The 27,823-nt window shown below is 50.5% G+C and overlaps 1 protein-coding gene and 1 long non-coding RNA gene across 6 annotated transcripts in view; one reads left to right on the plus strand and one right to left on the minus strand.

Moving 5' to 3' along the window:
* The window catches only part of SNED1 (sushi, nidogen and EGF like domains 1), a 79,025-nt gene that overhangs the window by 36,543 nt on the left and 14,659 nt on the right, over positions 1-27,823 (minus strand). For all 5 annotated transcript variants that reach the window (XR_002102487.1, XR_002102488.1, XR_002102486.1 and 2 more), the window contains exons 2-4: positions 3,826-4,113; positions 2,563-2,703; positions 349-511 (exon numbers count right to left, since the gene is read on the minus strand). Coding sequence is in view for 2 of the 5 variants with exons in the window: in XM_019543036.1 (XP_019398581.1) it covers positions 349-511; positions 2,563-2,703; positions 3,826-4,113 (592 nt within the window). In the remaining 3 variants the exon portion in view is untranslated. The remainder of the gene's footprint in view (positions 1-348; positions 512-2,562; positions 2,704-3,825; positions 4,114-27,823) is intronic.
* Positions 10,918-27,216, plus strand: LOC109315363. Its single transcript, XR_002102489.1, has 3 exons — positions 10,918-10,928; positions 12,239-12,242; positions 24,730-27,216. It is a non-coding gene; the product is annotated as an uncharacterized LOC109315363 (long non-coding RNA).

The raw sequence follows: 27,823 nt of genomic DNA on the forward strand, positions 1-27,823 counted from the left end.
CTCACCAAAGGGTGCATAGCCTGAATTTGGCTTAGCACCTTGGGTTTCAGGTCTTGGGAGCCAGCATCTTGTACAGGACCCATCATGATTTGGTTTGATTCAATGGCAAGGTAGCCAGTACCCCATTGCCACATGTATTTCACTGAAGGCTTCAAGAGTTTTTCCCCTCTCCCCTTGCCACCAACAATGCCCCTAGCTTTCCCCTCCTCCACCTGCTCAGCCCCACTTCAGACCTGCTCTCTTCCCTCTTTTCATGGGCCCTGGAATTACACAGGGAAAGACAAAATAACCCAGAGAAAGGATGGAAGAATTGGTTTGTTTAAATAAACCTAACTGCTGTCCTCTTACTTGTGTTGTTGCAGCCCCCCACTTGCACCTGGGCATCATCGATTCTGAACACCCAGCGCCCGGGGATACCCACATTTGTCGTCATCTCCACGTCAACGATGTCATCAGTGCGAGATCCGGGGATGTTGAAGTAGCGCTTTCCATCACCGGCGTTGAAACCTGCCTAGGAAGACAAGGACAGACAGTAAGAATTCTTGCAGGCAGTCGCAGATGCCTCACTTCCACCATAGTGCAGCACCTGAGGACAAACCCAACGAGGACACGAAAGAAGGAAGAGGCTGGCTGGTTTCTTTGACTGTTGCTTCTTTTGCTAGTTCAAGCACCTTGCCATTGCCTTCTGCTCCTTGGCAATGGGCACAAACATTACAGTGCCCACTGCAGCAACGCCTGAGGGGTTGAGATCTGCTGCATACGGACTGGGAGTCGGGAGCCCAGAGTTTCAGTTTCAGCTCTACCACCCGCCTCCAGTGTCACATCACTTCTGGCTATGTCTGGGTGGTAGGGGGGTGTTGTGTACAGTTGTACATGTGTTAGCTAGCAAGGAAGGAGGACAGCCAGCAGGGGTACCAACAGTGAGGAAGACATAGCAGGCTATACAAGCTCACCCAGTGCACTGCATACTTACTCAGCCCTTTAGATAACAACTAGCTCCAGGTATGCTGCAGTTGCACATGCAAATGTGGAGTAGATGCAGCCTCTGCTTCCCCTCCCACCTTTCATCTTCTTTACTAGGGTTTTATGCACAGGAAAGCATGTCAGGAGGGGCCAGGTCCCATTTAAGGCCTAAGGGTGAGTCTATTCCACTATGCTTAAGTCCCTGAAAAACCATTATTATGCCTACTATGGTAACCCCCGTCATCATAGCCTTAGGGCTAAGTCATGATATGCAGGGAAGAGGAGGAGGATGGTACACTCATCCTTTGCATTAATGTTTTTTTTTCAGGGACTTTAGCAGGGTGGAATGGGATTGTGCTTAGACATCTAAGTGGACTTACACACCTAGCAGGTGTAGCAGGACCTTAGGGATCTGTACATCACCTGGTGCAGCACCTTTGGCAAGGCCTTCCAAGTGCCAGGAAGGCAGCCAATAACTTTAGAGGAGCCCGCTTTCCCTGCTGCTAGGAAGCCCTGCATGGCTGTATACAGAATGGGTGGGACTAAAGAGCTGGGGGAGACTTGGGGCATCCCACCACAATGCTTCCCCTGCACGGCTCAACATAGCCAGGGCAAACAGGAGCGCTTTGTGCCTCAGCAGTCTTTGCACATTGATGACTCATCCCTTGGAAACAGCATGCAACGTCCATTCTATTTTCATTTGCCTCTGCACCTGGGATTCTGTATGGAGCATGTGCACAGGGTGAGTCCAGACAAGTTTTGGACATGCTTCATGGAAAGAAGTCAGGGAGAACAGCACTGCTAGCTTAGGCCAAGTAGGTTCCTCTGCCATACAAGGCCAGACGCTTTTGCACAGAGCTGAGTGGCTTTGTCTCACGCTGAATGGCTGCTGCACATTCTTGCAAACTCAATAACAAATTGACGCTGGGCGAGTTTTTTGAGACTTCTCCTTCTCTTTGGCTGGTGTTAGGGTGGGGCGTTCCTGGAGCCCTGTCGGCCTTCCAAGGCATGCGGTTACTGCTCTGTTTACATACATAAAATCTGCACTTTTGAATTCTGGGACTCCAAATGTGTCCATTTCCTTTACACCTGTGATTTCCTGCTTTCTGGAGACTCTCAAATGGGCGCAGGCAGTGAGCCAAGGGCAGAGCAACTGGTGGTAAATTCACACATCCGAATGGGCACCAGTTTAAAAAAACAAAACAAAACACAACAACACAGAAGGATGAAATAAAAACACAAGTGAAAGCTGTGCTTGCTGCAGCAGCTGCAGAACGGCTCTTAAAAAACTGAGGTTAGAAAGAAAAGCAACAGAGGCACTGGCCAACGTAAAGAACTGTGGTTTCACTATAATAAAGCCCTCTATATGGTCTCAGCTCTTGAGAGTGAGAGAATATGCGGGTATTTAAAGAACCTTAAAAACAAAAAAGAAAAGAAAAAAAAGAAAGAAAGAAAGCACAACCACTACCTAAATTACCCTGGCTGCTTCATGCTCCTGGCAAGAAAGAAATAATACAGTAAAAGTTGAGAGAGGTGGCTCCAACAGCTTCTGTACTGATGGATTAAGAGGAAAGGGTGCCTGCAGCTTGCCTGGCTTACCTGGGCCGCAATACCACCAAGCCCAGCAAAGTCTCCCCCGCTGCTAGCATGCATGCCTGTGGTCCAGGTGATAGACTCGTAGTTGAAGATAGTGAAGGAGAGTTTGCCATCGGTGATGAGGACAATTTGGAAGGTGTTTACCTACAAGACAAACACTGAGGTGAAGGGAGGAGTTACAGGAGAGGAGGGAGCATAGCTAAGACAGAGAGAGCCAGGACAGGAGAGGAAACAGATCCTGTGAGTTTGGACTGTCCTGTTTCATCTGGAAAAACTAATTTGCACCAAGATGGTTAAGATTGAGAGAGGACTCATTTCTATTCACTCCAGCTGAGAGCAACTCTCCAGCACAGAATCACAGAGTAAAGCAAACTACATAGAAAGCTAGATTACCACAGATTAACTAGCACTTGTGATGAAAGGTAAGGGCACCTCTAGGTTCTCCAGCAGCTGTGGGTACCATGCAACCCCTGAGAAACAAGCCACTTTTCTAGATGACCAAATTTGGGTTTGGAAGCTTACAGCTTGGAATTAAAGCTTAAAAACACTGACTAAGGCTTAGTAGGCAATACGCATAACTAAGAAATAAAAGTGAACATAGGAAAGAATTAAAAGGTCAGATTCTTAAAACCCAACATTTGTAAGAAGTGACTTGCAGGCCCTCAACACCTAGTGTGTGCGCTCCCAGAGTCTTTCAGCAGACATAAAAACACCAGCTCACACACGGTTGGGGACAGTTAGATTTATATCTCCATTTGGGCCACACAAAAGGTGGTTTGGGGTAATCAGGTCTTAGAAACAGTATTCACATTGTATCTGCATCATTCTAGTCAGGTGGAACAGACCTGCCACTGAAGTGTGGAATTAGACATTATCAATTTGTCTGAGTGAAAACCAGGTGACTCCACTGAACAGAATTAAAAAAGTTGCTAATAAAGCACTTGATAGTAGCCTGTCCTTTGGAAGTGAGGCCACGAAAGTTTACTTTCAACTAGGGGGAGGACAGAATTTGGCAGGAGATAGATCACAGATATTTAAAATCTTTCATTGGCATGAAAAGCAAAATGTAAAGCACATGCACACTGCAAACATGTAGAAAGAGCCCAGATGCCCGGAACGCTCTGGTGCCAACCTTGCCAGTGACAGCCCTGTAGCCTGGCCACTTGTTATCAGATGGACTAAGTAATTTCTCTGGAGGTCAGAAAGGCAGGTAGAAAGATTTGGAGACTCCCCTCTTCTACCCTGCACCAAACACCAGCAACTCACTGGAGAAAAAGAACTTCCTCCAAAGAAGGTCACTCGGTACCACGTGGCAACAAAAACCCACTGAGCAGAGAATTCTGGGACTTCTGGGAAATACTGCCCAATGTCCTTGGTGGCTCTCTCCAAGAGGGCCTGGTCCTTGCTTTCTCGGTAATACACATCACCCGCTCTTCGGTTATCCACGTCAGCCCAGAACGCTGCCACCACACGCCGATCCTTGGAGATTGGAAAAGCAACTGGTGTAAACTGAGAAACTTCTTTCAGGAAAGAGATGATTCCATTGTTGTTCACCTGTGAGAGAAGAAGAAAACAGATGAATGTGGCAGGAACATACAGACAATGCAAGAGAGAGAAGATTGTCTCAGAAGTAGCACATCAGCCTCACTGCTGGGAGACTGGGATTCAAATCCCTGCTTCTCCACAGAGTTTGGACAAGGCCCTTACCCTTCCTCTGCTTCATGCATGAAGGAAGAGGAGTCACAGCTGACCTCACGGAGGTTTGTGTGGATCCAACATTGGAATGGGTTCAGATACACACAGGTGAGGGCTGCACAAGCGCCAGAGATAGACCGATTCAGGACATATTTTCACTTTCCTCTGCTGCAGCTGAATGAATGATCCAAAGGTCCAGCAGGCCCTGCCCTGCCCCAGAACATGGGCTGAATTCTTATTTTAGAGGGGGTTTTATTACATAAATATTCACGCATTTCCCTTTCCTGCCCTTTGAAGTACAAACATGACCCTTGCTCAGGTGCCGATGCGCTGCAGATGAAAAATGGGATGCTGAACAACCACCAGGGGCTGGCCTCCCTGCCCTGCCACCCACACCCGCCTCCAGCCTCCTCTGCCACCTCCCTGTTGTGAACACAGTACAGGCTGGAGAGCCATAGCCTGGGGGTCTGGGAAGGCAGGCTGAACAAACCAGGCCCTGTTCTCTTGCCGGAGATGGGCCAGAGGAAGGAGGAACAGCTGAGAAAACTGTAGCAGCCACAGTGGTTTAAACAAACAGTGCCCAGTTCATTTGGGTCGCTCTCACCTCGCCTGGGCGGGGAGGCAGCAGGGCCAGCAGAACTTGCCTTCACTTCCTTGCTTTAAATAGGTGGGTGGGAGGAGGGGAAGGGGTGAAGGTTTGTCTTTCTCTCCCTGCCTACAGTTCAGTGCTGGGAGATGGGGATATGCAGCAAGTCTGAGCCTCATCCTGCTGGATCAGGGGAGAGGGAGCCTCAGACCCGAGCGAAGAACTTACCCACAAGCTTCTCCTGACATCTTGGACTGCTGCCCTGCTGCTCCGGGCCGCAGCCCTCTGGCCCCCCGGCTCTATGCACAGGACCCTCAATGTCTGTCTGCAGCATCTGTGGGCCTCAGGCCTCTCTGCTGCTCCGCACCAGCCTGGATCTACAGTACCACTCATATTCTGGTGCTGGGCACAAAAAAGAGTGCTGTCCCTACAGATGCTGTGCCTGACCCACAGCTTTCCTCACTGGAGAGGTCTGCAAGGATTTGTCACACACTTCAGCCCTGCATTGCCTGGCCCACCGCAGTGGCAGGGTGAGGCCAAGCACTCACACTTTTGGCCCAATACATTTCCTGTCCTACTCGGCATTTCTAGAGCTGGCAGAGATCCATTTCCACAACCTCTCACCAGAAGCCACAGGATGACAGGTGGAGTCGTTCAAAGGGGCCTTACCCTTCTGATCTATGGCAGTGCTCACACAGATCCACTCCTTCACAACAATGCTGCTGCTTCAGTGAGGAAGTGGAACAGCCACTATTGAACCCCAGCCAGCCAGCAGCTCTCATGCAGGGTACACTTTAAAGGCCCCACAGTCATGCAAGCATGGCCTCCATTTACTTTGGGGCAACTCCACTGGGGTGCAATGGAAGGTAGAACCAGTCCTGAAGCATCTTCTCTAGACAACATGCTGCAGCCTGGATATGCTGCAACATGGAAGATGCTTGTTACATCCAGTGGGAAGTGTTGGCCACACAAATTCAAAGTCTGAAACATGTCTGAGGCACAGAGACCAGGGCAATATCTAGCGGGTGCTCAAATAAAACCAGCTATAAATCCTGCTTCTCAGTGCATTCATCTCAACCCATCACAGCCACAAGTTCTTCCTGCCTTGATGGGACATCATACTGCATCCTAGCATCACAGTGCACTTGTCCTCTCATAGTGGACATTTTTTTATTTATAAGTGGTCAGTGACCAAACACTGACCCCTAGCAGAATGAAGCAAGCTATTCATCGATGCCTATGATTTTGTCTTAGGTGGGTACAGCAGAGAGCAAGGACAGTCCAGCCTGGAGCCAAAGGAGAAGGAGGGCCATGCCCAAGTTGCAGCTAGAAGTCATGCTACTGGAAGTCTATTCCTTCCTCCCCAGTCTTAACCCTGGGGAAAGCCACCCACATGATCAAAGGCCAAGACAGCAAGCCTTACAAGGAGAGGCTGAGGAACATGGGACTCTTCAGCTTGGAGAAGAGAAGGCTCAGTGGGGACTTGGTGGCAGCCTATAAGTACATGGGGTGGGGAGGTATATCAGGATCTGGGAGAACAGTTGTTCACCAGGGTACCCCAAGGGATAACAAGGTCTAACAGCCACAAACTCCTGGAAGACTGATTTAGACTGGACATAAGGAAAAACTTCTTTATGGTCCGAATGTCCAGGGTCTGGAACAGACTACCCACAGAGGTGGTGCAAGCACCTACTATGGACTCATTCAAATGGCATTTGGATGCTTATCTTGCGGAGGTCATTTGACCCCAGCAGACTTCCTGCCTGTGGCAGGGGGGCTGGACTCGATGATCTTGTGAGGACCCTTTCAGCCCCTAATGTTTATGAATCTATGAACCTTGTGGGTCAGGAGCGGGAAAGGCACTGCTGAATGTCTGGTCTCACTGCTACATCACCCCTTCATGCCATGCAGGACTCAGGGGACATCTTTGGTTGTATTGCCTTTCCCCATTCCACAGGCTCAGGAGAGTGCCTGGGAGCAGTCACCAGGCTCCATGGTCTCCACAACCTTTCCTCAATGTGACCCCCTTCGTAACCATATCACTGGATGACCTGGGGGGAATTACAGTTCACTGCTACAGATCCCTCCCTCTCAGATGAGGAGCAAGCAGCCAGGAGACCGTGGACTTGCACTGGCACAGCATCTGACCCCAAATAGACCAATAAGGAGAACAGAGTTTGCAGACACCATCACTGCTGTCAGTGCTGTGTCATTGCCTCTCCTCTTTCATGACACTAAGCCAACAGTCAGCAATGTTTTCTAGTGGTTAGTGGGTGCAACCTGGTTTGAGTTTCAAGCTCCCCAGGCCAGTTCTGGCATGCTATGAAGTTGTAGGTTACCAGCCCCAGCAACATCCTCCTTGGCATTTTGTTGTTTGGAACTGCCACCCCCACACCAAAATCTCTGTCCAACTGAGAACCCCAAGCAAAACAAAACCAACCCCTTGTTCTCAGCCTTAAAAAGAGAAACTCCTGGTCCAAACCATGAAAAAGAGTTCCCAAGCCATCTGCTGTCCCAGGGACTTAGAAGAAGCCTTGCACTTCACTCTCAGGATCCTAATAAAAAGAACACCCAGAAAATGCTGCTCCTCTCCCAGCTTGCTACAAGCCACATGGCCCACACATGCTGGTGTTGCAAAAGGGAGGACCAGGAAGACTAGTCTTCCAAGTTTAACGTAAACACCCTCTTGGGAGTACTTGAGAGACAAGGGAGGTAGCCCCACTGGGCGAATCAGCTTTCATCATGTTGTGCTTCGGCTGAAGCAGTCCAAGTACTCAGCCTCTATCAGGAAGTGCTTGGGAGAATTCCTGCTGCAGCACATTCAGATCTCACCTGAACTAAGCAAGACGGAACAGAACAACCCACCAGTGTCCCTTCTGTGCCCCACTTCCCATGGCTACAACCTGAAATGAGAGTGAAGTAGTGAGCACAATCCCTAAATAAGCTCCATTCAAGCTTCTTGTGCCACTTCAGCAGCCCTTCTGGGAATCAGCTTGCCCACTACTTGCCTCTCCTTCTACATTTCACATGTGCAGAGCAGCAAGGAAGTGTTGACAGGATGGGGCACCTTGTGTGGCTCATGGTCAGTTGATGATGACTGTTAGAGTTGTCCCTTGAGAGGTATACCCCAAGAACCTTTGCTGGAAGTGACAGGCTGGTTGTATCCCAGCAGGGGCAAATCCCACCCCCACAACTGGGTCCTGAGAAGCCACCTTCCTTCTTTCCTTCTGCTGAGCTGTGGAATTTCACCCAGGGGCTTCTAAGAGTTGCCTTAGGGCTTCTCCCAGCTTATCACCCCAGGGCCAGAGTCCTTCATGCCTCATGAGAAGTCCAGAAGTCATTGTGAGATGCAGGACCACACTGACTGTGGCAAGCATCAATGTGCCTGTTCCCCCAAGGCAACCTTTCTCTGGAGCTCCCCGCAAAAAGAACTGTGATGAAACCAGCTGGACAGCATGGCATATGTTGAAACCTGGGCTTCAGGGCAGCACTAAGAAGTGGTTGGTCTCCTAAGGCATGAAGCAGTGCGTTACAGTCATCCAGCTGAGACCTTACTAGTGAATGTTTCTGGGCTAGGGACAGATATTCATAGATGCTAGGGTTGGAAGAGACCCCAACAGATCATCGAGTCCGACCCCCTGTCTAGGCAGGAAAGAGTGCTGAGGTCAGATGACCCCAGCCAAATGCCTATCCAGCCTTCTCTTAAAGACCCCCAAGGTAGGGGAGAGCACCATCTCCCTTGGAAACCCATTCCAAATTTTGGCCACCCTTACCGTGAGCAAGTTTTTCCTGATATCTAGCCTAAATTTGCTCTCTGTCAGTTTGTGACCATTATTCTTTGTTACCTCAAGAGGCGCCCTGGTGAACAGTTCATCTCTGAACCCTTCCTACATCCCCCAAATGAATTTGTAGGCTGCCACTAGATCACCTCTCAGCCTTCTCTTGCAGAGGCTGAAGAGGTCCAGGTCCCTTAGTCTCTCCTCATAGGGCTTGTCCTGTAAGCCCCTAACCATATGAGTGGCCCTCCTCTGGACCCTGTCGAGTCTATCAACATCCTTCTTGAAGTACGGCGCCCAGAACTGGATGCAGTGATCTAACTGTGGTCTGATCAATGCCACATAGAGGGGAAGTATCACCTCCGTGGATCTATTTGTCATGCACCTGTTGATACATGGTAAAGTGTGGTTAGCTTTGCTGATGATTTCGTCACACTGACGACTTGTGTTCATCTTGGAGTCCACTATGACTCCGAGATCCCTTTCCTCTTCTGTGCTGCTGAGAGGGTCTTTCCCCAGCCTGTAGGTGTGCTGGATATTTTTACGCCCTAGGTGCAGGACTCTGCACTTGTCCTAGTTGTACTGCATCCTATTGTGTATTGCCCACTTTTCTAGCCTGTCCAGGTCTGCCTGCAATCATTCCCTGCCCTCTGGAGTCTGCACTTCACAATTTAGTATCACCCGCAAACTTGGACAGTGTACACTTCACACTCATATCCACTGACGAAGATATTGAAAAGTACAGGTCCAAGGACTGAACCCTGCAGGACCCCACTACCCACATCCTTCCAGGTTGATACCGACCTGTCTACTACCACTCTCTGGGTGCAACCCCCAGGCCATTTTGCCACCCACTGGACCATGTAAGCATCTAAGTCACAGCCTCTTAATTTATTTATGAGAATAGGATGAGATATTGTATTGAAGGCCTTGCTAAAGTCCAAGAAAATGACATCCACCTGTATTTCTGCGTCTAAGCATTTTGTAACCCTGTCATAAAATGAAACCAGATCGGTCAGGCATGATTTACTTGCTACGAATCCATGCTGGTTTCCCTGCTGCATTATTTTTCCCGCTGGACCCTCACAAATATGAACCTTCATAATCCTTTCAAAGTCCATTCCAAGGATGGAGGTGAGACTGACTGGCGTATAATTACTCAGATCCTCCTTCCTCCCCTTGAAAATAGGGACCACACTGGCCTTTTTCCAGTCCTCTGGGACCTGATCCAAGTGTCACAAGTGCTCATACAGCCGTGCCAGTAGTTTTGCTATGACACAGGCCAATTCCTTCACTACCCTCGGATGCAGCTCATCTGGGCCTCCTGATTTAAACACATCCAGTCCATCCAAGTGACTCTGCACTAAGTCAGTGTCAACAGCTGGTGGGCTGGTATCCCTCTGATGCCCATCTAAGAACCCATTAGGAGAATTATCTTGAGCCCTATTCAGGAACACTGAGGCAAAAAACTCACTGAATAGCAGCTCAGCCTTGTCCCCCTTGTCTGTCACTAATTGCTCCTTCTTCTTCAGTATGCTATGCTGCCCTGCACCTTCCTTTTACTCCCTACATACCTAAAAATACTTTTTGTTGTCTTTAATTTGTGTTGCCAGCCTCAGCTCTGTAGTTGCTTTGGCTTTTCTAACTGCCTCCCTGCAAGTGCGGACCAAATAAATATATTCCTCCTTGGTAGCTTCCCCCTGCTTCCGCTGCCTATATGCCTTTTTTTTTGCCCTTTGGCTCCCCAGGATTTCCCTGTTTAGCCAAGGAAATTTTTTGGCTACTTTTCCCCTTTTCTCTTGTACTGGAATAGTATCCCTCTATGCCTGAAAGATAGCTTCCTTTAGAAACAACCACCCTTCCTGGACTCCCATTTTGCCAATACTCATTTCCTGCAGTGCACCATTGACAAGACTCCTAAGCACACTGAAGTTAGCCTTCCTAAAGTCAAGTGCTTCCACCCTACTAGTTATTTTCCCCTCCCTATGCCGTATGGTGAATTCGACTGATTGGTGGTCACTGTCCCCAAGGTGGCCATGAATCTGCAGCTCCCCTACCAGGTCCTCCCCTGTAGCGAACACCCAGTCCAGTAAGGCATTCCCTCTAGTGAGACTGTATACCTCCTGCGTTAGGTGAAGGTCCTGGGCACAGGTTAAGAATTTACGTGAATGGCTGGATTTGGCTGACTGCTCCTGCCAGCAGATGTCAGGGTAGTTTAGGTCCCCCATGACAACCACGTCCCTAGACTGTACGGCCTCTGAGAGCTGCCTCAAGAATTCCAAGTCTAGCTCTTCCTCTTGGTGTGGTGGTCTGTAGCAGACCCCCACCACCAAGTCCTTTCCCCATGACTTCCATGTATCCTAACCCACAATACCTCAACTTTCTCCTCCTCTGATCCCATTTTGATTAGGATAGATGTATAACGCTCCTTTACATAGAAAGCAACCCCACCCCCTTTCCTCCCTACTCTGTCCCTTCTGTACAACCTGTAGACCTCAATGCGTACCGCCCAGCCATGGGCAGGGTCCCACCAGGTTTCCGTTAGCCCCACTAAATCAAAGTTATTATCTGCAATCAGAAGTGCGAATTGTTCCTGCTTGTTCCCCATGCTCCTAGCATTAGTATAGAGGTACTTGAGCCATCCGAATGGTGTCTTTGGTGCTCCCACCCCACTCTGATGCCCAAAGGGCCCCTTGGGCACTTATCTGGGGTGTACTGCTGCATGTCTCGCAGTTTGTAGGTTCTAGACTCTCTCCATCTCCTGCCTCCCCGTCCCCCATCATACTTAGTTTAAAACCTAAAAAGCTTGAGCTTAAATTGATTCAAGTTTTGCAGGGCAGTCTAACCTGGCTAGGTTGAACTGGTTTGTAACTGAACAGACATTCTGGACTGAAAAAATTCAGGCGCATGCCTGCAGTGGCTCAGGCTAGAAGCTGGGGGTGAGGGGGAAATCACTAGAGTAGCCCTCCCTTCCCTTACACCAGTGGGGAAGGGTCAATCTTGGAGCCTCTGGGAGTCGATTTGAGGCAGGGGGGCAGGCAACAGGTCAATTCATGTGGGAGGGAACGGGCAGGGGCCAGATCAAGACCCTCACGGTGATGGACAGAGTGCTGCAGAGGTAGGAGCAGGGGTAAGGCGAGTGGGGCCCTGGCCGGATGGGTGATGGGAGGATTGAGGCCAGGCAGCTTGTCCAGAGGCACCGAGGGCTCCCACCACTGTGCACAGAGGCCCCATGGGGCACGTGTCCCCACATCTGTGCACCGCAGAGGCAGATGTCATTGCAGGCTGGGCTTTGTGCCCCAAGCCCTACTGCAGCCCACCTGGGAGCAGCTCAAAGCCACGTGTGGGATGCACATGATGTGGGGCTGCTCCTGGGTCAGCTGCAGCAGGGCTTGGGGTGCAAATCCCAGCCCACAATGGCAGCCACCTCTGGTGTGCACAGCTAGGGGGCACATGCCCCCCTAAACATCATGTAGTGCAGGCAGCTGCAGCAGTGGTGAGGGAGAGTGGAGCTGGAGCAGGGGCAGGCCCTGCACAGCTGGGGTGAGGCACAGAGCTGGGGTGTGAGACAGAGACGTGAGCTGCTCATCCAGGGGAGGTGCAGGGCGGATCTGGATGCCAGGTGGGTCAGCTGCTGCTGTGGGCTGGGGCCAGGCTGTGCTCATGCCAGATGGCTGTGGCCCTGGAAAGAGGGCTATGGGGTGGGGGCTGCAGGCACCCAAAAATTCACCGTAGCCGCCCCCTCCCAGCACCGCTGCTTCCTGACTTGAATGCAGTGGGGCCCAGCTCCTCACGATGATGAGCATGACACTGCTCTCCCCTTCCCCCACCCCTTCTCCCCTGGGATCTGTGTGGTGGGGAGGGTGGGCTGGGGCAGGAAGGCAGCGCTGCACTGTTCACAGCAGGGAGCTGGGCTACAGTGTTCCAGGAGGTGGTGGTGGTGCTGGGAGGCTATGGGGGGCTATGGTGAATTTTCAGGTGCCTGCAGCCCTCCTCCCCTTCCCCCCCGTAGCTCTGCTCCTGGTGCTCCCACCACCTGGTCCGAGCAGAGCCCGGCCCCAGCCCACAGCAACAACCGGCCTGGCCTGCATGCAAATCTGGGGGCACACCCCGCCATGCCCTCCTGGGCTGCGTGCCCCACCCTCCCCGTGCCCCCTGGATTAGCTGCTTGCGGCTCCATCCTGTGCCCTGTCTGTGTAGGGCCTGTTCCAGCCCCATGCCCTCCCTCATCACTATTGGGTGGGGCTGGGTGCAGACTGAGGCCCCACCAACAAGGGAAGAAGTGGGGCTAGGTTTATGTGTACTCGTCCGCCTCCTCACCTGCCCAGATGCCACGGTAAGTATCATCGCCGCCAGCACCCTGGAGAAGACTGCCCGCAAGAGGATCGGGCGACAGCCCATCGGACAAGACTTGGCCACTTTCCTCAGCGGCTCACTGGAGGGCGAGTTCAGCTGGGACGGCGGGGACTTTGCCTCGCTGTGGAGCCGAGCCTGCAATGCCACGCGCCGCCTTGGGAACCGCATCGGCTGTGCCTGTACCTGGACCGAGGAGCGCTGGGAGCTGGGAGCCTGCCTGCGCCCAGCCCCGCACGCCGACCGCATCACTGTGACACCCCGCATGAGGACCTTCTTGGAGAGGTTCCTGAAGGACGCCGTCCGCAACAAATACGCCAGTGACCTGAGGGTCAAACCCGACCAGGGCAAGGTCTTCGATGTCACCTCGAAGTGGGATGCTAGCAACCAGTTCATGCCCAGAAGGAGCTTCATGCGCTTCGCGGACTGGCGCTTCCTCCACCGCGCCCGCCTCAACTGCCTGCCTCTGAACAAGGCCGTGCGCTTCAGCCACTGGGACAAGAGGTGCTGACGGTGTGGCTACACATTGGAGACCCTCCCCCACGTGCTGTGTGGCTGCAAGCTGCATGCCAGAGCCTGGCGGCTCCGCCACAACGCCGTCCAGGACCGCCTGGTGTGGGCCATCCCGGCCGGGGCGGGGGAAATCACATTGAACCCCACTGTCCTGGGCTGTGAGAGCCAGCTGCGCCCCGACATCGTCATCATGGACCACAAGGCCAAGAAGATCGTGATCGTGGACATCACCATCCCCTTCGAGAACCGGCGCCAAGCCTTCACCAACACCCGGGCTCGCAAGCGGGAGAATTATGCCCCACTGGCCGACACCCTGAGGGGCCACAGCTACGATGTAACGGTGGATGCGCTCATTGTGGGGACACTCGGAGCCTGGGACCCCAGCAATGAGAGCGTCCTCCGCGCCTGCCGCGTTTCCCGCCGCTACGCCAACCTGATGCGCTGCCTCATGGTGTCCGACACCATCCGCTGGTCCCGCAACATCTACGTGGAGCACATCATGGGCGACCGCCAGTATACCGACCCCTCCAGACAAGCCGCTGCCGGACCGGACCTGGAGGACACTGCCGCCTGAACTGCACCCCCCCGCTTCGCTTCACGTCGAGAGGATTTCTCTGCCACGGACAACCCCGCCCCACCTGAAGAGGACACCCGCAATCGGACTTTATGGACTGAGACGCATTCTCTGAGCCACTTCTTCCAACATTGCGGACCACTGTAACGGGTTTGCGTGTATCTATCTCCTTTCTCTCTCAGCGTCACGAACACCCCCTCCTCTCCCCCGTTCCCACATCCCCCCCCCCCAGGCTTAGTTGGCTAACATTGTATCGCTTGTAACGTAGTCGCCTCTCCCCCATCCCTGGAGTGTTAGTCCTTCGCTCGGGCGCTTTGTATTTCCATCTCAGCTTTGTCATCTTTCTTCTGGATTCCTCATCCAAAACATCTACTAATAAAACTCGGTCTGTCCCTAGCCCTGGAGGTCAGAGAGACTGCCCTTGTTTTTGTTGTCTGACCTCTTTGGCCACATGACCAGAGCCCAGGCCAGTAATTAGAGCCAAGTCCCTAGGTAGCCACCCCTCCTTCCAGCAATTTACCAATCAGCAAAAGCCCTGTAGGTGCTGGGAAGTTTTAGGGCTGCGCTGGCCTTAGTTGCTTCAGTACGCCAACACCGACCACTCCTGTGTTAGCTTCAGTAATGACCAGAGGCATTAAGACTATATAAATGACCACTCTCAGCTCTGCAACAAATCCAGCAGGCACAGCAAGGCTTCATGCTGGCATGTGGCCATCCTCCAGGAGAGTAAGCAGCAAATTAGTCTCACCAATTAGAAGTCCAGGGCGCGCTGGGCTCAGAAGGCTGCACATACCCTGCCTTCAATCATAGCACTGTGCAAAGCAGGCTTGTGTTAGCAAATGAACTGCTGGGTACAAGCCCAGCATTGAGTGAATGTGCTACCATCAAGCATGCCAATGGTTTTGCAAGGGGTTTCTCTCTTTCCAAAGGAGAGAATTTGATCGGACGCAAATAAGCCTGGAAGAGCCTGGTACAGAGGAAAGCAGCCATTCGCCACCCTAGGAAGTCCCTCTTACATTGCTAATCCCTTATGGGCCATCTGCACACAAAGATCACTCACATCTCAGGAATGAAAAGAAACCACGAACACTCTGAACTCTAGCTTGAATAAAAACCAACAGCAAAATATTCCAGGGGAAATAAGCTTGAATTCCATCTACAAACAACATTCAAGCTTAAATGCAGGTGTTACATTTTTTTGGGTTTTGTTTCGCCCTACTGAGCAAACTGAGGATTCAAGCAATGTTTTGTGTGCGTGCAGTTGGTCATATCCCAGGAATCCAGACCCAGCCTGGAAATCACAGGAGCATTGTGCAGCTAAGTACATAGCTGCAGCAAAAACTCGTCTGGGGCATAAATCCGCATAGCTCTGTGGACTCCAATGGTTTATGTCAGCTGAGGATCTGGCCCCAACACGTTTTAAATGCAGGAGGCTTTGAGTTATTTCCTAACCCAGTTTTAGCTCATCAGTGGTTGGCATGAATGTAGAGTATGAGAAGAAGAGAAGGGAGTTCTCAGAGTCTTCCTGCCTGAACATGGCCAGTAGCCCATTAAATGCAACCCCTTCTGGACAGTGGCATCCATGTCTAGAGCAACTTCAAGTCTATCAGGTTATCACTGCAGAAGTCAGAGGAGATGGATGACTCAGCCTGAAGAAAGTACCAGACCTGAACCTCTGAGCCAAGCAGAAGAATCTTTACAGCTTCAGAGTCCAGAAAGACTTTCTTGGCTTCCTGCAAAGGCATGGAAGTGTGCAGGCCTGGGGCATGCTGTACTCCACAGGCTTGCACACTGCCACACTCATCGGGCTTGCATTCAGCTTCCATCACGTTTGCTTTGGGACAAGCTACAGGAAACAGGCATTTGCCTTTGGCACTCATGTGTTTGCAGTCCAGCAAGAGGGATTTGAAGGAAGAATGAATGAAGTGGAGAACCACTGGTATTGCACCAAGCTCACAGAGATAGGGATATTCTCCTAAAGAGAAGAGCAGGAAGGGCTGGGAGAGGAGCAGGAGGTTCCTTCTGTGCATGGTACTGAGGCTGCCTGAGAAGATGCTGCTGTGTGTAGTTTCTTTTGCTGATGAATATCAGAGGGTTTTTAACCCTCTCCTGGCTCCTTGGGCTTTGCCACATATGGACATATTTGCCTTGTCTGCTCTGTTGCAGTGATTGCACTTACCCAAAGATGCTAAGGAGCCTTGTGTTGATTAGCATCCTTACATTCATAATAAAAGGGATCAGAGAGGTTCCCATCTGCAAAGCATCATGGAACCAGCATGGGGAACAGAGCCCTTTTAGCTGTCCTTTAAGAAGGTGCTTTTTAGCAAACTGGCTCTGCTGCACAGGCCTGGGCTGGGGTGGCAGTGCTACAAAAAGAGGCTGCTAGCCTCGCAGTGGGAAATGAGACAGGCCAGGCTGCAGAGCTCTGGGCAGAGTGACCTGCTAAAGTAGAGCTATGTGGCACCTGATCTATTGTAGCCTGCAGCACATGCAGACTAGCTGGGTCATGACTGCTGTCCCATTAACAGTCCCAAGCTTTGGTGACGTCAGTTGGGCAGACAAGCCATGACACAGAAGGCCAGAGGCATTGTTTGACACAGAAGGCCAAAGCAGAGGGGTGCTCTCTTCCAGCTTATTCCAGACCCAACTCCCTGGGCATGGGAAGTGGAGGGGAGACACCTTCTGGTTAGCAGGGACTGGGGATGGTGTGTTGCAACCCTGAATGAAAAAAGTAGGAGGGTGCTTTTGAACTGCTCCCCAAGGGGGAGCTGGAAGCAGATACAGCCACAGCTCGACTCTCAATCTATCACTGGTGTTTGGGATGGATCCCCTTGCCAACACAATCCCCAGGGAAGCACAAGGCTCTTCACAGTCCTTGTGTGCTGTGCCTGCCAGACCCAAGATGGCCCCCAGTCAGCAGGCTGGGCCATACTGAGTGAAAGCAGCAAAGGAACAGAGTGACTGGGGTGGATGATATGAGTGGGACAAGGTTACAGGCTGGGACTTACATGCATATACAGAAAGACATACTAGGTGTCCAACTCCTTTCCAGCAGCCATGCCATCACCCCAACATGACCACAGGTCTGCAAGTACAGGTCTGTATAATGGGCATACATGCCACTGTAGAGCAGGAGCCAGCTCTGGGGCTTGAATGCCCCCCTCAACATTCAACTAAGTGGAAGAGAATCTTCCCTGATGTAGGACTAGCCAGCTCAGCTCCTCTGCACTAGACAGGTGCACTTTGCAGCCAGCTTAGCAACCTGTAGGCTGCTCTTAATTATATATACCAGGGCTAAATTTAACTCCCCCACTCCATCTTGCTCTGACCGTAGGTATTGAAATAAAGAATAAAGGTTAGTGGAGTGAGTTCAGCATCAGTATTTCCCACTATGTTTCGTACGCACAGGTCTCTTTATGTAGATGTAACCTTTCCTATTTTGTGTACAGATATCAGTGTAGGTTTTTCAGAATGAACAATTCGGTTGTCTAACAAGACACAGCTTGATGAGGCCATGTTTTAAAGGACAATGCTCAACCTTTCTGAAGATGAGATCCTTTAAAGGCATTTTAAATGGGGCACCCCCAAACCCCCTAGCACTTGTGTAGAATAGCTAAGGTGTTCATATTACAAACATCATGTGTCCCTTTTCAATAGCAAGAGCTGCTAAACAGACTCTACTCCCAACAGCTTGCACTGCAGAGACACAAGCAGAAAATACAGAACAGGATGCACAGAGCAAAGGCAAAGGGGGAAGGGGGAATAAACAAGCAACAAATGAAAACAAGGGATGTAGAAACATCTATCCCAGGGGTGTCCAACCTTTTTGAACGTGGGGCCAGATCATGAACTTTTTAATCACCCAGCGGGTCGGCAAACCATATTCAAAGACCTCACAGGAAGCGGCATCACATTCCCCACCCTCCACCAATGAAAGTACAGTGTTTACTTTCGTTTCCCATCGCAGCACCTCGGGTCTCAGAAAATAGCTTGGAGGGCATGGTGGCCCACGGGCTGTATGTTGAACAAGCCTGATCTATCCCATTATGCCCCCACCCAAGCGATGTGACTCATGCTCCTAATTCCCATAGTCCCACCCCAAGTCTCTCATCTTAAAGCAAGATGAGAAGGAGTTTAGGCCAAGATTTCTTTAAAGGAGGGTTTGGTGCCTAATGCCAGGCTTCTAGGATGAGATCCCCTGCACGGTGTAGGGGACTGAGATGCCTCTGTGCTGGTCATTTTAAAGGAAGGGCCTTAGCTTGGAGAAACCCCAGCCCTAACCCAGCATATGCAGTGCCCCAGAGAGCAGGGCAATTTCAGGAACACAGGGCACCTTCTGTTGACTTCAACACTGCTGAAAGGCACACTGCTTCCAGGGGTGTCTTTTCTTGGAGACTGCAATTTCACTTCCCACAGCCATATCTGAAAATCCTGCCCGTACCCTGCAGGGTTCCACAATGGTGGAGACACAAGTAACCCTGCGCCCAGGATGACAGCGATGCCTCCAGGGTTGCTGTTCTGGACATATACAACCTTTTCCACATGTCTCCAGCAAAGGTTGCAGCTGAGTAGACCCTGTCCATCTGTGCTGCTCTCAAGCATGCCAGCAATCTTGGGGGCAATTGTGTATGTGCATGTGTGCGACTACCCCCAGGGAAGCTTCACTGCCATATTCCTGGGCTTGGCCTGTGCAAGGGGGAGGAGTGTGCTTGGAAGTGTTCTTCCCTAGGCAAGTTGGAGCACAAAGTAGGCCAGGCCCTGAGTTCCAAGTCTCTCACCCAGCCTGGGGCTCCTCTTTCTTTGCAAGTAGTTTAATTCCCCATCTTGCACGTATGTGTGCACTCACACACAATTAATCCATAATACTCTGCAGAATTACATGTGTGAAAAAGACCAGTGGTGCATCTGTGATGACTCAAAGAACATGCGGAAAGTAAAATTTGTTTGGTAATAAAATGATATTACCAGCCTGGACTCACAGGGGGTAAGCAAAACCAGCCTCTGCCTAAGAATGTGAGGATCTATGGTTTCCAACATATGAGAAAACAGCTTTGTGGTTCTAGATCAGTGGTTCTTCACATTTTTAGATTCAAGGAATCCCTTGATAGACTCAAGGCCCCTCCCGGAAAATGTCAGCTCTTAGTTTTCACTTGATATTTGACTAAAGAAAAATAATAGAGCAATTCTTCTGTTGCAAAGAACTCAGAAAGATCACAACAGGTCAGAATGCTTTTAACATTATGGATTCATGTTTAAAATCTCTGGGTTTATCTTATGAATCACGTACAGTTCCTGACAGTGCCAACACTGCATGGCATTCTGCAACAACCCTGCATGGATCTCATGGCACCACAGGGTGCTGCAGCCTTGGTTGAGAATCACTGGTTTTGATGAACAGGCTTGGCTCATACTCCACACTGGACCACTGCAGACCAACACATGTGGCAGGAGCCTTCTTAGAAGAGGAAAAAAGCATCTTCCCTCCCTCAGCACTGCGGGAGGAGATCTGAACTGCAAACTTGGCTCTGCCACTGACCTGCAAGCTCCTTCTCCTCTCTAAGCCTGTTTCTCCTCACAGGCGTATCTGTTTAGGTGAGAAGTTCTTTGAGGTAGGGGCTGTTTCACACCTTACTTGTATGCCAACTAGCAGAACAGGACACTGGCCTCCAACATACAGGTCTGCGTTGGTTATAGATGAGGTCCTCTAAATAAGAAGAGAAAGCGTGAAGAGCGGCTCTTGTTAGGAATGGCAACCCTTCCTCAGAGATTTTGTGTACAGATTTCTTTTCAGTGCTCAGTTGCTGAGCATGTGAAGCCCAGCATGGAAAGCGAGCACCACATTTTCATAGTACACCCTGCAGTCATTTCAGAGAGGGGCTCCCAGCCTTCCCTGGATCAAGTGCCACATTTCTAATTGCTGTCATATGTCTGAGCCCCAGAGAACCACCTGCTGATTACGTGTGTCATGAATGACGCATTCACGCAGAAACTGTTTTCATAAACTACAAAACTGAACACAAGGGAAAATGATAAAAAAACCCCAATAAACAAACAATAAGCAAAACCAGGACAACTACAAAAATCTCCCAATTAAATCCAGAAACAAGAAGGAAAAAAAACATCCAGGAAAAATGATCAAACAAGAACCTTGCCAACCCACCCACTCCAGGCATCTGTATTTCATGCGACACATCCCATCCATTCAAGCTAACTATGCTATGGCAGTCAGCACCACTGGGACTCAGGGAGCCTCTCCCGCTGGCAATTAGAAGCTTCTTTATCTGGAAGACATCACATCGGCTCCATTACTTATTCCAGATGGTCCCTTGCAGTGTCCTGGCTGACTCTTTAAAGATATAAATAGAACGTTCCCAAGCTTCATCTGGGAGCACGCAGGAACATGCGGCCCAGCCCTTGCAGCGAGCTCTGCCGATTGGCCACCGCTGTTAGCAGGCAAGGCAAGCAGCCAACGGGATCAAAGGGAGGGAGGGGGAAGCGTGACTTTCAGATCCACAGGGCTATTGTAGTTCAACAAGGCAAGAGCGGCCAAGTGGTCACAGCACTGAATAGTGACACAGGAGACCTGGGCTCTGCCAACGACCACCTGGGAGACTTTGGGCAAGCAATGTCTCCTTCCTGTGCCTCAGTTTCCCTTGCATATAAATCGGGGTGAGGATACTGACTTGCTTTGTAGAGGGCTCTGACTGGATACAAGGGACTAGGATTTTCAAGCATCATTATATTGCCATCCCTTGTCACGCCTACCACTAGCATGTCTGCATATACCCCTGCTGAGCGCAGTGAAACGGAAGGGTGACAGAATAAAGTCCTTCCTTTATCTTAAGTCATCAGGAAACCCAGGGCTAAGGGATGAGTGTCAGCTCTATGGGCCTGTCTCTCCCTGTAGAACAGAAATAAAACCCACTGACACATGCAAATGCCGATCCATGCTCCCAGGAAGTCCCACTACTTTCATGTGAGGGGAGTCTCAAAGTCCTCTGGAAGCCTGAACATATACAATTCATAAACCAACAGAGAAGGGCTGTGTAGAACACCCTCTGCTGGGGGCTGGCCTGCAAGGCCAAAACCATCAGGACACCTGACCAAGGCCTGATACTGGGGGATGGACCCCTGCATTCTGGGTGACCCCACATAGCCATGAACAGGCCTTCATGCCTATCAGTTTGCAGGACTTAAGCTTCATTTTTAGCACACCGCAGGCAAAATCCGGGACCCATCTGAAACCAATGGCTAGGCCCCTCCTCAGCGCCATTTCACAGCACCTGGACCTTCTGGCCTTCAGCACCTCTGCTGTCCTAAGTGCCCTCAGCTAGGCACACAGATGGTCACTACTTCACGTTCTGCTGAGAGCAATGGCAGGTCAGGCTTTGGCCTCGCATGGTCCAAGGTGGCTCTCACAGGTTCTTTCCCCCTAACCCCATGCATGCTTACAGAACTATGCCTCTGCTCCATGCCCAGTCCTGGAGCTGGCAAGGAGGGGTTAGTCTGCATAGAAAACTAACTGATGTTGAACAGGCCTCACTAGTTTCTGAGGCACACAGCCCCCAGCTCCTTCTTAAATAAAGGCTGGAGTGAATGCTCACTTGGTTGCAGGAGTAGCAAGCCCCTGGCCAAGGGCTTCCAGCCTTGGGAGAGCAGAGGTCATCATGCTAAGGAGAGACATAGTCTTCCTTAAAGTTACACATGCTGAGAAGGCTCATTCATCATGCTACTCTGCTTTCAGTGCATGCTGGCTCCTCTGAGCTGTCCTGGTTAGCCTGCTGCCAAGGAAAACATGACTAAGGAGTGCATTTATAGTGCAGACGTTCCAATTTAGTGCTCAATTCATGCACTGATGGAAAAATCAAAGAGTCAACCCTTGTTCATCTCACTTAAAGAGAGACTTTGGATCATGTCCAAAGAGAAGGACCATTAGTGATGGCTTTACTATTCCCAGAAACTCAGAGTTCTCCAGCAATGCAGATAATCCCCAATTTCCAGAACAGATCTACATACACTTTCAACTAGGGTTTGCAGCTCAAGGAGATTAGAAAAGACAAATCTCCAGATTAATACATTTACATGCATAATTTTCTCACTGCCTCACTGCACAGAAGGCAGTTTGCAGTTCTCCAGTACTGTTCTTTCTAGGGCTGTCAACCCAAGGCTTTCTTTTTTTTTTAAAAAACAGACAATCTGCAAACTTCTGACAACAAAACTTTTTTTTACTATAGTTGCTGTTAAACCCCTAAATTTGAACCCAGCCATTGTTACTGCCATCTAAGGCCTGGCAGAAGGGTTACATCAGTAAAAAAGCTTGGGTGTCAATAAACATTTTTCTTGGATTGGCAACCCTACCCTCAGTAGCATTCCTCCATCATCAGGAAAACCAAGGCAGATGAGGAAACCCAGCCCTGCACAGGAGCTGCATGCCTTTCCATGCTTCCCTCAAGCTACCCCAGCTGCCAGCTGACTCTGTGGCCCTGATTCTTTCCGGTTGACACCAATCCTTAATGCCACTACGGTGGTGCACTCCACTTACTCACTCATGCTGGCATGAGTGCAAGGGTAAGACCTGCCCCACACACATGGCTCCTGGCTCTCTATAGACAACTGCAGGGGATGAGCTGGTCCTGAAGTCTTTCCTGCTGCTAAGCTGGCTTAATAAATTGATGCTCTCACCTCCTGTTTCCACTGTAAACAGTTTGTTTGCCTTTGCACACTCAATTGCTTTTGACTCCAGAAGCTGACTGGAGATGGTGTTACGTCCTCCTGCTCTGGGACCCCACATTTCAGGACTGAAGGTACTTTAGGAAAGGGTGACTGACAGAGCTGATTTCCAGGAGTTGAGAACCTGAACTAGCAAATGCCTTCCAGCAGGTGAATGCTTCTTTCTGCAGGGTAGACGTTGCTTTCTAGTGACCAAACAGGAACCAAGTTTTGCTGCTACATCTTAATGGCAGCCCCTGCAGGGTGCTCAGGGAACCTCTATTTTCACCCAGTCTGAGGGAAACAGTCTTCAGATGAGATCAAGTGGCCTCCCTATACAGTGAGCAGTCCCTGAGATACTGCTGTTTAGATGTCACTTGATCTCAATTCTCCCTCAGACTATTAGAGATGGAGAACTGTTTTAGCACCACCAGCAAGGGGTGCTGGAAATAGAGATCTCAATACTCCTTCCTTCACACCCACCTACCCACTCCGAGGCTGGCAGAGGCCAGAGTAAAAGACAGGAAGAAGCCACATCTAGATAATTGGGGGTAGCAAGACACAAGCAGGTCAGGGAAGGAGAACCACAGGGGACATTTTAATTTTATCTTGAGCTAAGGTGGTCAAATACATGAACAACACATGCCCCCAGAGGCTGGGGGGCATGGCGAGCTCCCTCAAGCAGCGGTGGTGCTAGCAGCAGTGGGAGCATAGCAGTGGTAAGCAGGAAGCTCCTGCAGGCAGTTGCGGCACTGTCGGTGACGGGGTGGGGTGGGGTGAGGTGAACCGAACCACTCGCAGATGCCCATCAGCAGCATCAGTGGTGGCCAGCAGCAATCACAGACTGCCTGCAGACACCACCAGCAGTTCCGGTGGCGGGGGGCGAGTAGTGATGCCTTTTTGCAGGGGGCATACCCACCACACTCAGGGGGTACACGTGCACCCGCATGCACCCCCTATGCATTGCCAACCGTCAAATAGGCCCTCTAATACAGTGGTTTTCGACCTGTGGCCAGAGGACCCCAGGGGTCCACAAAAGATGACTATGATCAATCAAAAGTATGCGCATACCCACACTTACAATTCAAAGGGGTCTGCACCTCCATTTGAAATTTCCAAAAGGGCCTACAAATGAAAAAAGGTTGAAGACTGCTGCTCTAGTGCTAACCAAAAGTGTACATACATGGACATGCACCAAGATAACAGTGTGAGGCATAGACCACCTGGTTACTACCGTACTGTGGTGTAAACAGTTTGGTTACAGGAGTGTGCGCGCTAAGCAGCCATGACTCAATGGACCCTGCACCCCAAGGGCTTTCTGTGAATACAGCACCCAGCAAAGGGGCATTCTACCCCAGGACTTGGAGCTCCCCATTGCTGCCATTGTTAGAGTAGAAGTGCTAGCTCAAGGAGGCTGTTTAGACTCTAGTGGATCAGTTGAACACACTCCCTTCAAAATTTTATCAATTTTTTTTATAAAGTTTTGTGCATTTTCATTGTACTTAAAGCACAGGTGGAATTTCTGCCCTGCAATCTAAAATGCCTCCATTCTTGATGCCACAAACTACTGTTACCAAACACCATCTGAAAACTATTTTATAAATTCTGCCCCCCCCCCACCAAACCTTTCCTGTTGAAACAACCATTTTGACAAAAACCAACAAAACACCCCAAACAAATAAAAAAGCCTTTATCCTCCATGGAACCACCCCAGGCAGCCCTTCTCCCTGTCAGGGCAGCCAACTTCTTGGGCCAGCCAAGCAGTCTGCCCCAGTGCTAGCACTCACATCCTCTTGTAATTACCTGGAAAATAGTGTTTGTGATCTCATCTGCATGCTTACTTGTCACTATCAGGTGTACAACTGTACTTGTGTTCATTTTAACCCTTGCTATGCTGAGGATGAGAGAGCTCAGGGACTAGAGATCTTCTCCAGGAAGGATAGGAGCAGATTTCTCCCCTGCAGGAACACCACCCCTTCTCTGAGTGTCAGAGTCCCTGCATCCTTCCCAGCAGGGCATACAGCCTTGTGCTATTTGGATGCCCTCTTGGGCTCCATGTCAGGCCCTCTGCCCCCAGGCTTCATATCTTGATCTGACCTGTCTTTGCCATGCTGGTTCCCAGGCTCAGGGCCTTGTAGATTAGGTAGGGAAGGCAGGCTGGGGAAGGGAAGATCTCCTTGGGAGAGGGACACAGCTGCTCAAGGCTGGCTCCACCTAGGAGTCTCAACCTGCCCCACTTCCTAGCAGCTGGTAACCTGCCCTCCTGCTTACCCCAACCTCTTCCTGGCTGCACCTGGTTGGTTGTGCAATGCTGTGCATGAGCAAAAATTCCATCCTGATCCATGCAGCAATCAACTTATGCCCTGAAGCAGTTGGTCTGCTTATCTTCACTGGAGCAGGCTTAACCACAGAGCGTTTCCAGCAAGTACCTCTGGAGACCATGGGAAGGTATGCTTGGCTAGAACACAAGCTCCAGACCATGACAAGAGTGCCAGATCTCCAGCTGGTGCCAATCAACAGAGCTCCACCACAGCCAGAAGTCTCAATGAGATGTTAACAACAGGCCTGAGGGGGGGGATGTGCTCTAGATCAGTGGGCTGCCTGGTTCAGGAGCAAATATGGCACCAATGACTATGGCAGCTGGTCTATTAGCTCCTCTAAGCATTCTCAGGGTCAGTGATCTCTAGCAATAGGGGAAAGCTCTGCAACTGCTCTATACTACAGGGAAGTCCTGCTCACATCTCAGATTTACAGGGAAAGGCATCAGGCAAAGCAGGGCAGAAGCTCAGCTCATTCAGCTTCCCTCCGAGTCCTTCAGATGAGTTGATTTCTCCCTAGGCTGCTAAGAATTAAACCCTTATCTCCATATCCAGATATTCCTGCAAATTAAGCACCTAACTGGCACTTCCAATTTCCTTTGTTTAACATAACCACAAAACCCATGGCTGGGATGAAGTGGAAGGAGTGGTTAAGAACAAAGGGAATAGGGGGAAGAAAAGATGTTGTACACAGGATACAGAGCAGCAGTGAGCCAAGCATGGACTCGGTTCTGGCTGGCAGTTCCACATGCCTGTATGACCGTCCTCGCACAGGCAAGCAGCAGGGCCTGTGCTGGCCAAACTGAAAGTGCGATTGCCTGTTGTCTCAGCCAGAGGGCTTGCCGCATTGGCTCAGGGTCTGCTACTGGTTGGAGGTGAACCGGACACTGGAGGAAGCCTGCTTCTTTGGGTGGATTACAGTGAGCACAACTATTTTTATACTCAAATGTCTGCATCATGCCCATTGTGGCCACCTGAATGGCTACCTGAATACATTAACAGGTAACTAGGCAAACAATAGTGGATTCACATGAATGAGTACAGGGGGTGTTGTGTATGCAAAGCACATGTCCTCATCTCCTGGAGCCACTGCAGGATGGACAGAAATGAGGGGGCAAAAACTAGCACTGCAGCTCAGGCCCACGCAGTCACTTACACTCAGGACATGGAGTTGGCATAAGCATGTTATGCTTCCGGAACAGAGGCATGTTCAGATAGCAAGCAACAGGCTCTTTTTCTTAGAGACCCACTTTCAAATAATTACTCCCAGCCCAAGGAAACATGCAAAGGCTGCCAGATCTGCCTATGTCAGTCTCAACAATCTCAGACTTTTTCCTTGCATGGTACGTATTGGAAAGTATGAGCAAGAGGGTGTTTTACACCCAGCTAATAGGGCAACACAAGCAAAGCATTAGGGCTTTTTTAATTCCTTCCACTGAACAAGAATTTCAGCATATTACAGCCCAGATCCTGCCAGCTTGTCTATGGAAGAATGGTCTTCATTGACCCTGCCCGTTTCATTGGAGCTGGTAAATAGGGGCTTCCTGCTTGAGTACAGACTGCAAAACCATTATGTCTGTAAAGGGTTAAAAGGGAAGAGAGAGAAAAAATGAGGCAATGCTGTAAGGTAATTATATGGATAGATCAAAATAGGTTCCCACTCATTTGCTTTCTGGCTGCAAGTTAGATTGGATGGAGCTGTTGGCATTTTTGTTTCTGTAAGGAGGGCACAGAGGCGGGGACATGAACAACATGCTCACGAGCAGCAGGCATTGATCCATGTGCAGTTGCGAGCTCAAGACATTTCTTGGCTGCCTGGCTAATGGGATATTATGCCCTGGCACTACAGGATTCTAGGACTAGGTATGTGATGGTGGGAGAGGGGTTAAGCTTCACTCCACAGAGCCTGTGTGGTCTGGAGGCAGCAGCACTACAGGGTTCTCACCCCAGCTCTACCACTGGACTCACTGCATCACCACAGACAGGTCAATGCACGTCTCTGCCTCAGTTTCTCCATCTGGGGATACTTAACCACAGGTCAAAAGCAAAAGCCCACCTGAGACTAGTGGCCCACTGGGTGGTTCAAGCATGCCAGCGTCTGCAGCCAACAGCATGCTGGGGAGAGATGTGGTAAGCCTCCGTCACCCCAGCCTGAATGACCAGGCATCCATTTCCAGCTGGGTGGACTGGGGATAGCCTTCAGCACAAGTCTGGAGTGTGGCTTCAAAGTCCTAGCAGGAGTTGGAGCCACAGCAGGCTGCCTTAGCTACTCTGGCCCCACATTCCCTTCTGAGGGGGTGGCAAGGGGTAATTCATCTAGGATCATGCAGGGCCTTAAGCCTGCCAAGAACTATAGAAATACTACTCCTTTCTGGGCAGAAAAAAGCAAAGCCTGGCAGCTCCTCACTGCCTGCATTTCTGTCTTGCTTGCAGCAGTCCCGAGCAGCTGAGCTCTTTACAACTCACCTTTGGGTCCCCCCCACACTTCATCAGTGTGTTGCTATGCACCTAACAATTTGCCTCTACCCAGGGAGGAATGCCCAATATGATTATGGGGGCTGAGTTGCAGCGGGAGGCTCTTAATCTCTATGAGCACACAGCCTCCATTGTGTTTCCCCAGGTTTTGTTTCTTGTTAAACCCACAGGCCCTTGAGGGAGAGGATCTCTCTCCTAGACCCCACATTAATGCCATTGCAGCTGTCTGCCAAGAAGCTGCTCAACTCTCCCAGGCTACCCACAT

Source organism: Crocodylus porosus, unplaced genomic scaffold, assembly GCF_001723895.1.
Source record: "Crocodylus porosus isolate Cpor-Errol unplaced genomic scaffold, CroPor_comp1, whole genome shotgun sequence".
Lineage (NCBI taxonomy): Eukaryota > Metazoa > Chordata > Crocodylia > Crocodylidae > Crocodylus > Crocodylus porosus.